The sequence below is a fragment of the Pongo pygmaeus genome, chromosome 19 (assembly GCF_028885625.2).
Source record: "Pongo pygmaeus isolate AG05252 chromosome 19, NHGRI_mPonPyg2-v2.0_pri, whole genome shotgun sequence".
NCBI lineage: Eukaryota > Metazoa > Chordata > Mammalia > Primates > Hominidae > Pongo > Pongo pygmaeus.
This window is the reverse complement of record NC_072392.2, coordinates 61,076,821-61,089,502: the sequence shown is the minus strand read 5'-3', so window position 1 is coordinate 61,089,502 and position 12,682 is coordinate 61,076,821. Positions and strand designations below refer to the sequence as shown.

Below are 12,682 nucleotides of genomic sequence, written 5' to 3'. Positions count from 1 at the left end.
CTCCCACAGTGCTGGGATTACAAACATGATCCCCCACGCCTGGCCAACACAAAACTTCTGATGCTCTGTTTTCTCATCTGTGAACTGGAGCTAAGGCTAAGTGGTCTGTCTGTTTAAAAAGAGTTTGAATCAGATGGCCTGGCGTGAAGAGTCACTGGCCTGAGGGAATGTCAGGGGCATTTGTAAACGTGTAAAGGGCTGAAAAATCCTGAGGGATTATTATTATTGCTATTGTTGTTATTATTCACAGACACATCCAACAGCCGTTGTCTGCCTCCTTATCTGTCATGCTTTCTTCACGAGCATCAGCCTGAGCTTCAATCTGTGTGTATATCTTCAGCTTACGTCCTTGCCGCCCCTCCAGAACCCAGTTTCATCCTTGTAGGTTTTTCCGAAGCAGGATTTGCACAAGTGGCGTGTTTTCTTAAGTATTTATTTTGCAGGCCATTTATTCGGCACGGCTATTTTTACAGTGGGTAAGGAGCAAGGCTAAAAATAACTTAGCTCGTAACCAGATAGGTTCTGCATTTGACATTTACGTGGAATTCATTTGCATCTCATTTGTTCGCCTTTCTGTTTAACAGGTAGAATGTAAGAAAGCTCAGCCGAAAGAAGTCATGTTCCCACCTGGGACAAGAGGCCGGGCCCGGGGACTGCCTTACACCATGGACGCATTCATGCTTGGCATGGGGATGCTGGGTGAGTCTGGACAGGACCGCAGGTCACCATGGACTGGGAGGGCTATGGAGGCCTCTACTCCCAATTGGGTCACCTACCAGTGGGGCAAACTGCTTTACCTTTCTAAGCCTCAGTTTCCTTGTCTGTAGATGAGGATGATAATTCCCCAAGACGGTTGTGATGATTAAGTGTGTGTGTGTGTGTTTGTGTGTGTGTGCATTTGTGTTTGTATTTATAATCTTGCCCCATGCCTGGCTTATTATAGGATATGTTAGACATTTTCCCTCTTTTCCATCTCCTTCCTCAAAAGAAGGAAAAGTCCCCCTCTATCTCCCTCAGCCCTCTCATCTGAGTGGGAGTTCTTAAGATGTAAGGACTCCTGGCTGACTTGACTTGTGTGGGCTAAGGCTACATTTTCTAAAACTTGGGAGAGGAGGGAAGTGGTAAGGGTGGGCGATAATCCTGTCTATTTAAATGATTAACATTTTTCTCTTGGGATATCAAAATTTGCATTTAAATGGATGTTTTAAATAGCCTGTTTTACTCTTTATTTGCCAAAAAAAAAAAAAATGATGAAAGACAAAGTGTGTTTGTTCTGACTAAAAATGATTTCTCCTGGCTTTTAGAGAAATTGAGTTGCATATTTTGCCGCTTTCCTTAAAGGTATCTCTGTCCATCCTGCGTAGATAATTGAAAATCTTACCGCTTAAATGGCATGAAAGATGGAGAAAGCAGCGGAGATGCGTAATGGTGTAGGTCGCAACAATAATTAGAAATTTAAAGGCGAGAGAACGGTATTTTAGTGCAAGTTATTGTGTGTCAGGAAAATACTAATTAAATGGGATAAATGGTAGTTAATGGTAAAATTCCATTCAGGCACATGAGCTGTCTAGTGTTAATGGGTTTTCATTTGGTTTGGCTAAGAGTCCCACTTCTATATTGTTTGATAAGCCCTTTCTATATTTTCAGATTTGCTGCTGTTTAAATCACTTCTGGCTTAATTTTAAATTTATAAAACTTTTTGTGGTCTGACAAAGAATTGTATCTACTTGTCTGAGGAAATAACAAAGGCAGGTAAAACTATTTTGAGGAACTTTATGAAATAGAAAAAGATGCCAGGAGAATATTAAAAATGGCCATGCTGTTAATTCTCCTCAAATGAATTTTTTAGGCTTAACACAGTTTCAAAGAGAAATCCTATTGTAATTTTTTAAAATTGGCCAGATGTTTCTAAAACTTATCCCTGGAAGAAGAAACAAGTGAGAATAAATGAAAAAATGTTTTTAAAAAGAGGAATGAGAAAAGACCAACAGTGAGAATGTAACACAAAGCTACAGTAACTAAAACAGTATGGTATATGGGAATGCACCAGTTGATAGAAAAAGGTAGAGTCTAAACTAAATATATCTATATTTAAGAGTGTGATTTTAAAAATCAGTGATAATTATTTCCTGGTTGCCTACAAGGTAATTACTTAGCTCCTCCTTTAAAAAATAATTTTTATTAGGTCTTTATGTTTTATATCAAAAGAAACTCTAAGCTGGTAGTTTTAAATGGTGAAATCAAACCTGAAAGAAGGAGAGTTGAGCTGAGTGCAGTGGTGCTCGCCTGTAATCGGGAGGCTGAAGCATGAGGATCGCTTGAGGCCAGGAGTTTATGAGCCAGCCTGGGCAACATAGCGAGACCCCCTCTCTACAAAAAATAATAAACATTAGGCTGGGCATGGTGGCTCACGCATGTAATCCCAGCACTTTGGGAGGCCAAGGCAGGTGGATCACCTGAGGTCAGGAGTTCAAGACCAGTGCGGGCAACATGGTGAAACCCTGTCTCTACTAAAAATACAGAAATCAGCTGGGCACTGCAGCACGTGCCCATAATCGCAGCTACTCAGGAGGCTGAAGCAGGAGAATCGCTTGAACCCAGGAGGCAGAGGTGGTTGTGAGGCAAGATTGTGCCACTGCACTCCAGCCTGGGCGACAGAGTGAGACTCTGTCTCAAAATAATAATAATAATAATAAACATTAGCAGGGTGTGGTGGCGTGCACCTATGGCCTCAGCTACCCAGGAGGCTGATGCGGGAGGAAAGCTTGAGACCGGGAACTCTGGGCTGTGCAGATTTGGTGTCCCCACTAAATTTGGCATCAATATGGTGACTTCCTGGGAGTGGAGGAACATCAGGTTGCCTAAGGAGGGTGAACAGGACCAGGTTGGAAATGAAGCAGCACAAAACTCTGTGCTGATCAGAGTGGGGTCGTGCCTGTGAGTACCCACTGCACCACAGCCGGGGCAGCATAGAGCATAGCAAGACCTGTTTCTGAAAAAACATAAAATAAGAAAGAGTTGGGGGCCAGGCCGGTGGCTCACGCCCATAATCCTAGCACTTTGGGAAGCCGAGGCAGGAGGATTGCCTGAGCCCAGGAGTTCAAGACCAGCCTGAGCAACATGGTAAGACCCTGTCTCTCTCTCTCTCTCTTTTTTTTTTTTTTTTGTTTGAGATGGAGTCTCGCTCTGTTGCCAGGCTGGAGTGCCGTGGCGCTATCTCAGCTCACTGCAACCTCCGCCTCCTGGGTTCAAGCAATTCTCCTGCCTCAGCCTCCCAAGTAGCTGGGATTACAGGCACGCGCCACCACACCCAGCTAATTTTTGTATTTTTAGTAGAGACGGGGTTTCACCATGTTGGCCAGGATGGTCTTGATCTCTTGACCTTGTGATCTGCCCGCCTCAGCCTCCCAAAGTGCTGGGATTTACAGGCGTGAGCCACCGCGCCCAGCGACCCTGTCTCTTAAAAAAATAAATAAATAAAAGCAAAATAAAAATTAAATAAGAAAGAGTTGAGCCTATTACCACCTACTGGGTTTTAGAGTCTTGAATTTAAAATGAGCATAAAGGCCCTACAGCATAAAATGGAAGACCTTCAGGATCCAACTTCAGGAAATTTCCCACCTTTCTGAGTCTAACTTGGTACCCTCTGCATGCTGGAAAGAAGGAACTGGTTTTCATCTGGGAGAAGAAGAGGTGTGAAGCGGAGCCAGCTCAGCTCCTGTCAGTTGACAAAGAGCAAAGAGTGCTCAGCCTCCCAGACTCCGAGCAAAGGCTCAGGCCCACATCTCCGTAATCACCCAAGCAGGGATCCCTGAACAGAAGGGCACCTAATGTTTCATCATGGGAGCCCAGGTGGGGAGGCGGGGCAGGAGGCATGGGTCAAGAGCACCTGCTGCGTGACCAGCCCTAGGTAGCCTTGGGACACAGTGCTTCACAAGCAGATGTGCTTCCTGCCGTCAGCGAGCTTGTGGTCTATACAGAGAGCCCGATGCCTAACATGAATTGCACAGATGGCTGATGATCATCATAGAGTCTGGGGGTGGTTGGAGAGCACGTCATGAGGAGTGGAAGCCAGTCTTAGGAATCAGGGAAGTGGCGTTTCAGCAGAAATGAGAAGGATGGGTAAGGCAGGGGCCTTCCATTCAGAATAAACAGGCTTGGAACACGAGGACCCTACTGTGGGACCTTGAGAGCCAACGAGCCTGGCCACGTGTGTGTGGGAAGATGGGGAGAGGCAGGCCCAGGGGCTCCAGGGTTGGCTTTGCCTGCAGCTCGTGGGCAGACCCGAGTGGCCCCTTCCTGAGAGCACCTACTGAGGTGGTAGGAGACAGCAGTGGTCCCTGTGCTTATCTGGACAGCATCTGAACAGCACCTGCACGCTGTGGAATGGATATGTGATGCCTGCCAGGAGCTTACTCATCTGCCCAGCTCTTCCCTCGTCTACTCACAGCTCAAGTTATGACTTCCCCAAGCCACAGTAAAGAAGGGGCTGTTAGGTAAAGCTATTGTTGCAGTTCAGAGCCTATTGTTCTTGAGTTATAACCTCCACAGCCCCACCCTGCTGCTGAAGGCCTTTGCCTTTTGCCTGCTGTAGCTGTGGTTGTGCCTAACCCCAGACCCTATCCAGCCCAACCCCAGGTCACAGAGGCACTAGTCTTCTTCTAACCAAGTAGAGAACCCTTTGGATGGAATGGATGGGGTCAGCCCTAGCCAGAGCAGGGCTCTACCAAGGGAGGCCATGTGGTCCAGAGGCAAGAGCTTGGGACTTCGGAATCAGCAGACCTGGACTCTTCACTCTATCAGCTGTGTGATTTGGTGCAAGTGGCTTAGCCTCTCTATTCTTCATTTATCCTACCCATGGGGTAATAATCTTACTTCCTGGGGTTGTTCAGGGATAAATGAAACTGTATCTTGCCTGGTAAATGCTGTATTTAGTCTAATCTGAGATGCCATGGCTAGTAAGATATATGTTCATGTACTGTTCAGAAAGAAAAAATATGCTATTAATTAAACCGCACAATGCTTTCTTATCACATTGGCTGCAAGATATATCCCACTTTCAGAGAAGTTAAAGTGTGGAAAAGATGTGTGTCTTCAAATCAACAAGGTGTCGTAGTATGTACTCAAGCTGGGAGTTGTTATTAACAAGGCACTAGGAAGCGCTACCACTTGGACTTCCTTACCACCCAAGGCTGAGAACCTAGCTAGACTCAACGGATGTGACCTGTGCTGTGGCAACTGCAGCCTCTTTCTCCTTGTGGACTCCCAGCCCAAGGAGTTTGGATTATTCTTGAGTAGCCACCTTCTGACAAAGATCTGTGTGCTGGATTCTAGGCCTCATCAGCCCTGGGCCCTCCTGAATTTCCCAGTGACTGTGGTGAGGCCATCCATATGCACTGAGCAGGGTCTCCTAAGATGTCCCAAAATGTGTCCTCCAGCCAGGAACCAGCTCAGCCAGAGGTCCAGGCAGAAGGGATGAATCGGATACAGTGTCAAGCTGTATCTGAGGAGATACAGACCTCCCCAGCCAGCAGAGAGCCTCCTCCTGAGCCCTCTGTAATGCACCCACTGGGAATTCCCTGGGCTGCCCTCTGTTTTGCCCATTGGCGCAGCTTGGCCCTCTGGGTCTATGGACTCTCTAAGCGAGGAGACTGCCATTTGCTGTGCTATGATGGAAGCCCTTGACTCTGTCATCAAAGACTGTTTCTCTTTCTTCTTGCTTCTTCCCTCGAAAGTGGTAGTGTGGCATCAGGCAGAGTCGAATCTTTTGATAGGATGGCCTGACATGATCCCATCCCTTACATGGGTCATCATCTCCACCGTGCACTATGCCTGCATATTAGTCCTGGAAGCACTACCATCCTCACCAACAGCAATCTGGCTGATGAACTTGACTCATGCAGAAAAACATTTTCTTAAAGTTAACTAACCAATGAAATTAGATGAGCTTTCCATGATTTAAACTTTTATTATTGAAAGAGTGGAAAAATAAATAGCACTTCTGGGGATTTTTTTAGAAGCGAGACTATAAACCATTAAAACATTAAAATTCATTCATTCAACAAATATTTATTAAATGAGTACCTACTAAGTGCCAGGCACTGTTCTAGATGCTGAAAATGCAGCAGAAAACTAAGTCTCTGATTTCAGGGAGCTGACATTCTAGTGAGGAGTCTGAGACAACCAGCACACTGGTCTGTAAATGACTTGGACACTGTGGAACTAATTTTTAAATATCATTTAAGATTTTCTCCATACTCTGGATGGTCTCATCAGAGGGAGGCTGATAAGCGTATAGTTGCACAGTTATTCTGTGTTGATCTCTGTTGATATGGCTGCAGACGTCCTTGGGGAAAACCTACACCTGTTTTGCTTTTAGCTTTTACAGCGTTTGACAGAATCACAGAATAATCGACCCAATGGGAATTCCTTAGAAGGAATGTAGAAGAGAAGAGGAGGGGTTATCCTTAGGCCAGGTCTCCCACCTTTGAGCCGGACAAAACCAGAGTCACCTAAGACTCTTAGGAAAGGTCTTTTGCAGGCCAGCACAGTGGCTCATGCCTATAATCCCAGGAGGCCGAGGCGGGCAGATCACCTGAGGTCAGGAGTTAGAGACTAGCCTGGCCAACATAGTGAAACTCCATCTGTACTAAAAATACAAAAATTAGCCGGGCATGGTGGCGCATGCCTGTAGTCCTAGCTACTCGGGAGGCTGAGGCAGAAGAATCACTTGAGCCCGGGAGGCCGAGGTTACAGTGAGCCAAGATCATGCCACTGCACTCCAGCCTGGGTGACAGTGCAAGATTCCATCTCAAAAACAAACAAACAAAAAGCAGAAATGGTCTTTTGCAGCCCCTCAGATTTTGTGGCACTGCCTTGCGGCACCAAGAGGTGCCCACAGTTATCCAGCTCAGTGTGATAGAATCTCTTTCATTTTTCTTAATGAAGGTGAACTTAATAAAAGCAAACACATGATGATTGTTGATATATTTTATTTCTCTGAGCCTTCTCTGCCACATAATCCCACTGCCTTTAACTTTCTTGGCCTCGTTGGGCACATGCTGTTTATTTAACATGCTGATATGAGTGTTAGAGAAATAGCACATTGCTGAGCCCTTAAAGAAAAGCTTCACCCTAGCAGGCCCAGAAACGAAGAGATGCTGATGATCAGCTAAAGCACGTTAGCCAAAAGCATTCTTAGGTGCAGTCGTACTGAGAAGCCCCCCGTGAAGTCCTGACTCAGTGTTCCCTGACATTAAGCCCCCTGAAATGCGGGCAAAAAAAGAAAAGTATCATTGAGAACAGGGACTAGGAAGCTGTAATCTGCTGGCGTTCACTAACAGATCAAAAGATTGGAGATTGGCTGGAACTTAAAACCACATATCTAGACTCAATTTCGACCGGGATCTGGCTTTCCCAAAAATATCTGTTTAGATTATTCTCAAGGAAGTGTTCCTTTGTTTAGCCGCTTCCTGGTGGACAGAGGAAACTCAGAATTCAGCTCTTCGTTGTCCCTGTAGAGCAGTGCAGTCCAATAGGACTTCCTGCAAGGGAGGGAAGGTCCTGTCTGCACTAGCCAATATCACTAGCCGCTTGTGCACGGTAGCTGCTGAGCCCTTGAGTTGTGGCTTTTGCGAATGAGGAACTGGAGCTTTCATTTTAGATAATTTGAATTAAATTTAAATTGGACAGCGCAGGTCTGGAGGAGCCCCTGCAACTCAGGGTGATTCTGGGGGCAAAGCATCTTTGTAGACTTTAGCCTTCACGTCCTTGCCTAGGAAGGACTCTTGGCACTTGGTGTTTAGTCTGTTTGCAGACCTCATGGAGCCGATGTGGTGCCCCAGGCAGTGCTCTAAACATCACGCAGCAGATATGTCACACTCTGGCAGTTCCCTGGATAAACAGCCCTGTCTCTTGTCTCTTTCAAGTCTGGGGCCTGGTGGGAGCCGTTTTCCATGACTCTGAGTAGCTGAGTAACAGAGCCCAGGAGAGGATGAGTCATGGACCCGTCTAGAAGGGAAACATCTCTAGGGTTGCAGCAAAGACCTAGAACCAGAACCACAGTTTTGACAACTTTGTCAGCATCCCCAAAATGGGGCCTCAAAATGAGCTCACTGGCAAATCCAAATTCTATTGTTGATTTCTATATTTTGCTTCTGCGATGGAAAGCCGATCTGCAAGAGAGGTGGTCACCCTGGCAGAAGCCTTGATTTTTTTTGACTTTAGTGACAAGAGATAATTACTGTGGGATTGATCAGGCGTCCAGAGTATTGGAGCAAATAAATTGTGCAGTGGCCAGTGCGGGAGGGGCCAGGCTGCTAATGGAAGTGGTGGCTGGGTCATCCCGCCGTAATGTGGCTTGATGGAGCGTCTGCACGGGTCTGCTGTAATGTGCTATTGATATGCAGCCAGCCAATTTCCCCCGTGTGGCTGGGGCTGTGAACCATTCGAGCAGAGCCGGGCTGCACAGCAGTAAATGAAGAGGAAAATTGAAGTAATGTTGTATTATAAATTTATGATTTCATCTGCCTGACCTAGAGGATGTTCGGCGATTGGGGGTGGAGATAAGATCCCCTGCTCTGGCAGATGCCGAATTCTCATCTTTGTGGTTTGGGAGACTATAGTATTGATGTGTCCAGGAAGAGTGGGGTGAGACCCAAAGTTGGGATAAACTTGACCATGCTTTCCTTCTTTCTTGTTGAAGCCTTGTAGGAAAGCCAGGAAGAAAGCGGATATAATTGCATTGTATTGGTCACCTAAGTGCAGAGAGAAACTGGCTGTTCTGCCACTTCCCACCCTCCCTGAGGGAAGGTGACACATGGGCTTCTGCTTTTGCTGTCAGATTAACACTAAAATATTTAAGACCCCCAGCTCTGAAGTTAGAAGCAAACGAGCCATTTTTCATCAGGAAAGCCCCTAGGCAGCCAAGACTTGGCTGTTTGCATATAATCCGTTTATCAATATTGTTGAAATCATGGTATAAGAAATCTAGTACAAGATCTGATTTGCTAGCAGGTGATTAATTTGGAGGAGAACTGAGCTGCCCAGCCACGAAATAAATATGAAGGAAGGCGCCAGTATGCATGTGTCTATTTAAGGCATCTGAGCCCTGGCCTTTGCCGTTCTTCCTTCCTTCTTTCTCCGTCGGGTTCCTGAGCTCAACATTCCACTGGGCTCCTGCTCCTTAGCGAGCAGTCAGTGCAGAGCTGCTGGGTCCTTCTGCCTCGCTTGGGCAGGCTTCTGCCAATGAGTCACCAAGCGAAATAAGCACACAGGAAGGAGCGGGTGGCAAGACCCTGTGGAGGTAGAGACAGTTCCATTCAGTGAGTGAGCTGTGACTGCAAATTTGGGAAGGTTCTAGGGGAAGCAAGGGAAAGGAGCCACAGCTGGTCTCACTCGAGAATTTGGGCACGTCACTGTTGCAAGGGACCCACAAGGCTTTCTACAGGTGACAAGACTTAAGCTCCAAGAGAAAAAGGAAGACTCCTATCTTAAGTCGGGTTGCTGTCACAGATTACCATAGACGAGGTGGCTTATGAACAGCAAACATTTATTTCTCACAGTTCTGGAGGCTGGGAAGTAAAGATCAAGGTGCTGGCTGATTCCATGTCTGGTGAGGGCCTGCTTCCTCATAGATGGCCCCTTCTAACCATGTCCTCACGTGTTGGAAGGGGTGAGGGTCTCTCTGTGACCTCTTTGTTAAGGGCACATTCGTGAGGGCTCCACCTCATGGCCTCATCACACCCCAAAGGCCCCACCTCCTAAAGCCATCACCTTGGGGGTTAAGATTTCAACACAGAAATTTGGGGGAAACACACACATCAAATCATAACAACCCCCAAGGGCATGGTTGTGGGCCAGAGGCAGGACTGGAACCCAGGTCTCCTGACTTCAGACCCGTGAGTTTCTGCTCTAGGTCTGGTGGCAGATCCACTGATCCTAGGCAGAGGCTACAACACCAACATCCACCAGGAAGTGAGGGACGGTGGAGCCCATCTCCAAGGCACAAAAGCTCTGAGTAGGCAGCAGGATGACAAGCAGACTCTGACTCCTGTTGCCGAGTGCAGGCAAAGTGGAATTTAGTAAGTGATCCTTCTCCGTTAGCCCTCACTTGCAGGGTCAGGAAGTGGTCAGTGTGATGTGTGAGAAGCCACTGCGCAGGTGGGTGATAAGACCCTAGAGCTGTGTGTAGGGATGTTTTTAAAGGGGTTGTGTAGAAGGGCAGAGACAGACACCCTTGGAAAGTGTCACTGTTGCCCTCAATTGCTGGAGAGCCTGGAGGCTGTCATAAGTCCACCCATCAAAGTAATTGTTTGCCAGTGTTTTGATAACAAGCAACAGAAACAACCCTGGCTGCTGTAAGCAGCAAAGGAGATTATTCGAAGGAGCTTGGGCAGTGCTGGAGAATTGACAGGATGGCTGGAGAACAGGACTCAGAAAACAGGCAGGAACGGAGAGAGCTGGGTGGTCAGAGCCCTAGCCCTAGCCAAGGGGACAATTCAGGAATGACCTGGTCAGGGGGCCACTGTTGCCAACACTGGATGCCAGATTCTGCTACTGACACCAGAATAAATTCGGAGCCAGTCCCTCCTCCTCTGCCCTACCAGCTCCAGAGGCAGATCCCAAGGAGGGCTTCCATCTGTCGAGCCCAGGTTCACAGGCCTGCCTCCCAGCCTCCAATCCCAGGAAGAGCCCTGAGGCCTTCTCAGCTTCTGTGATGGGGGGTTGGGCCTCTCTCCAAGACTTACACACAGGGAGAGGCTCAGGGGCTGGGCAGCCAAAAAATGACCACAGACATTCACCTCCAAGGTCAAAGCGAAAGTCATGTTCTCGGTGGTTGGGTGGCCGTGGTGGCATCTTAAAAGCATGGATGTGCTGAGGTTACATATACACTGAGTGGAGGGAGGCAGAGTAAGCCTGACCCATACAGCCTTCATTTAGCCTGAATCAGGCAGGGACTTGAAGAACGAAGTGGCCTCAGCAGCCACAATGACTCCCTGAGAGCTGAATGACACCTCACATCACTGGGGGTTAGTGACAGATCTGAGATGGTCACACCAGCCCCTGGACTTGCCAGCTGAGTTTCTTGTGTGCCCAGTGGCCAGCCCAGTGGCAGTTTCTACAAGTGTCTTTCAGTGAACCACTCACCCCCTAGCTTGTCTGCTGAGACGGGGGTCTAGAAACAATACGCTTGTGGTGAAATGCCCATCCAGTCACACGGCACGGGGCTCCTGAGTTGGAGCTACACTTTGTGGTATGCATCTTAACACACCCAGCCCCTCACCATTCTCCAAAGATCCTGGCACCTCCGTGGAGTGTCAGAACTGCAGTGTGGGCCATGGCTCATCAGGCCCAGCGTTTTCCAGAGGCCAAGGGTAAGCCCTGAGTTTGGCCGCTAAACTGTGAGTCCTGAGTTCGCATGCTCTGTCTGGTGCTGGCTCTGTTGTCCACTGCCTTGGGAGGACGCATCACAAGGACTTTAATCTCCTACTGTCAATAGCTTTAAGGTAAAGTACATGCAGGGTAAGCTCTCCAAATGTCAGAGCCAGGCGCAGGCCTTGTGTTTGGTGCTGATGCATGGCATTTACTCTGAAGGTTCAGGAAAGTACATGGGCTTTGCGGGGTGTGGCTGCCTAAATACGGGTTAATTAGCAACAGCTTACAGCAGCGCCCCCGGCCACGGGAGAGAGGTGACTCAGACCCTTGATAAAAAACCCTCATGGGAGACAAATTATTCTGTGAAGGAAAATAACTCAGGCTGTTCCTCATTGCCACCCTCCGTGAGATTTTACCCCAGACCTGAGGCGGCAGTACTAACAGGACTCTGATCTTTCTCTTTGTGTTCAAGGATATCCCAACTTCGTGGCAACCTATGGCCGTGGCTACCCTGGATTTGCTCCAAGCTATGGCTATCAGTTCCCAGGTGAGTGGCTTGGTCTCCTAGGGCTTTGGAAGCACAAGAGGTGGGCTGCATTTGGGGGGAGGTGAGAGGACCCCTAAAGAGAATGCATTTCTCACGTGCATCCACTTGAAAATGACCTATACGTGATAAATTTCAAATCCACTGAAGTTCAAGGCCAGGATGCAGCTCAGAGTTTCTGATTAACTCAGGTATAACTCACTGGTGCTGGGTATTTGAGAACGGCAGCTTTTAAAGGGAAAGCAGGAGAACCGAGGCAGGAGGCCTCCTTGTGCTCACCTCCTTTTTCTGAAGCCTCTTCTGGGTTTTTTCTCACTGGGGACTGAACTCTAGGCCCAGGGCTTTCTTTCACCCTCTACCACCCCTTGCCTGCCTCCCCGCTCCCTGTGTCCACCTGCCCAATGTTTGATGTCTCCCCACCCTTCCTTCCTTTCCTCCACCCCTCCTCCTCCTGCTCGGTCCTGACTGCTGTGGCTTCGGTGCCCTTCTGGGCTGTGTTGATGTTGAGCTGCTGGGGGTTGGGGCTGCTGTCCATCCTGGGTGGGCTGTTTAGATTCTCCTTTCCCTCTGCGTGGGTATCAAGACTTGAGTCAGAGCCCATGGTGATTCCTGCCACACGCCAGGGCTGCTCCAGCTCCAGCTCCAGGTAGCTGGCAGGCCTGGGACCTCACCTGGGAGAAGCAGCGAGGGGAAACATGGTCTTGTAGGGATGGGGTAGGGACAATGAAGGAAGCGATGTTTTACAGGGTGTGCCTTTTCCCA

General features: G+C 48.1%; 1 protein-coding gene across 6 annotated transcripts in view; it reads left to right on the top strand.

Annotated features, from left to right (window-relative positions):
* Positions 1-12,682, top strand: part of MSI2 (musashi RNA binding protein 2) — a 429,353-nt gene that overhangs the window by 360,240 nt on the left and 56,431 nt on the right. For all 6 annotated transcript variants that reach the window (XM_054460173.2, XM_054460172.2, XM_054460175.2 and 3 more), the window contains exons 9-10: positions 585-699; positions 11,849-11,923. In XM_054460173.2, coding sequence (XP_054316148.1) covers positions 585-699; positions 11,849-11,923 — 190 coding nt within the window. The remainder of the gene's footprint in view (positions 1-584; positions 700-11,848; positions 11,924-12,682) is intronic.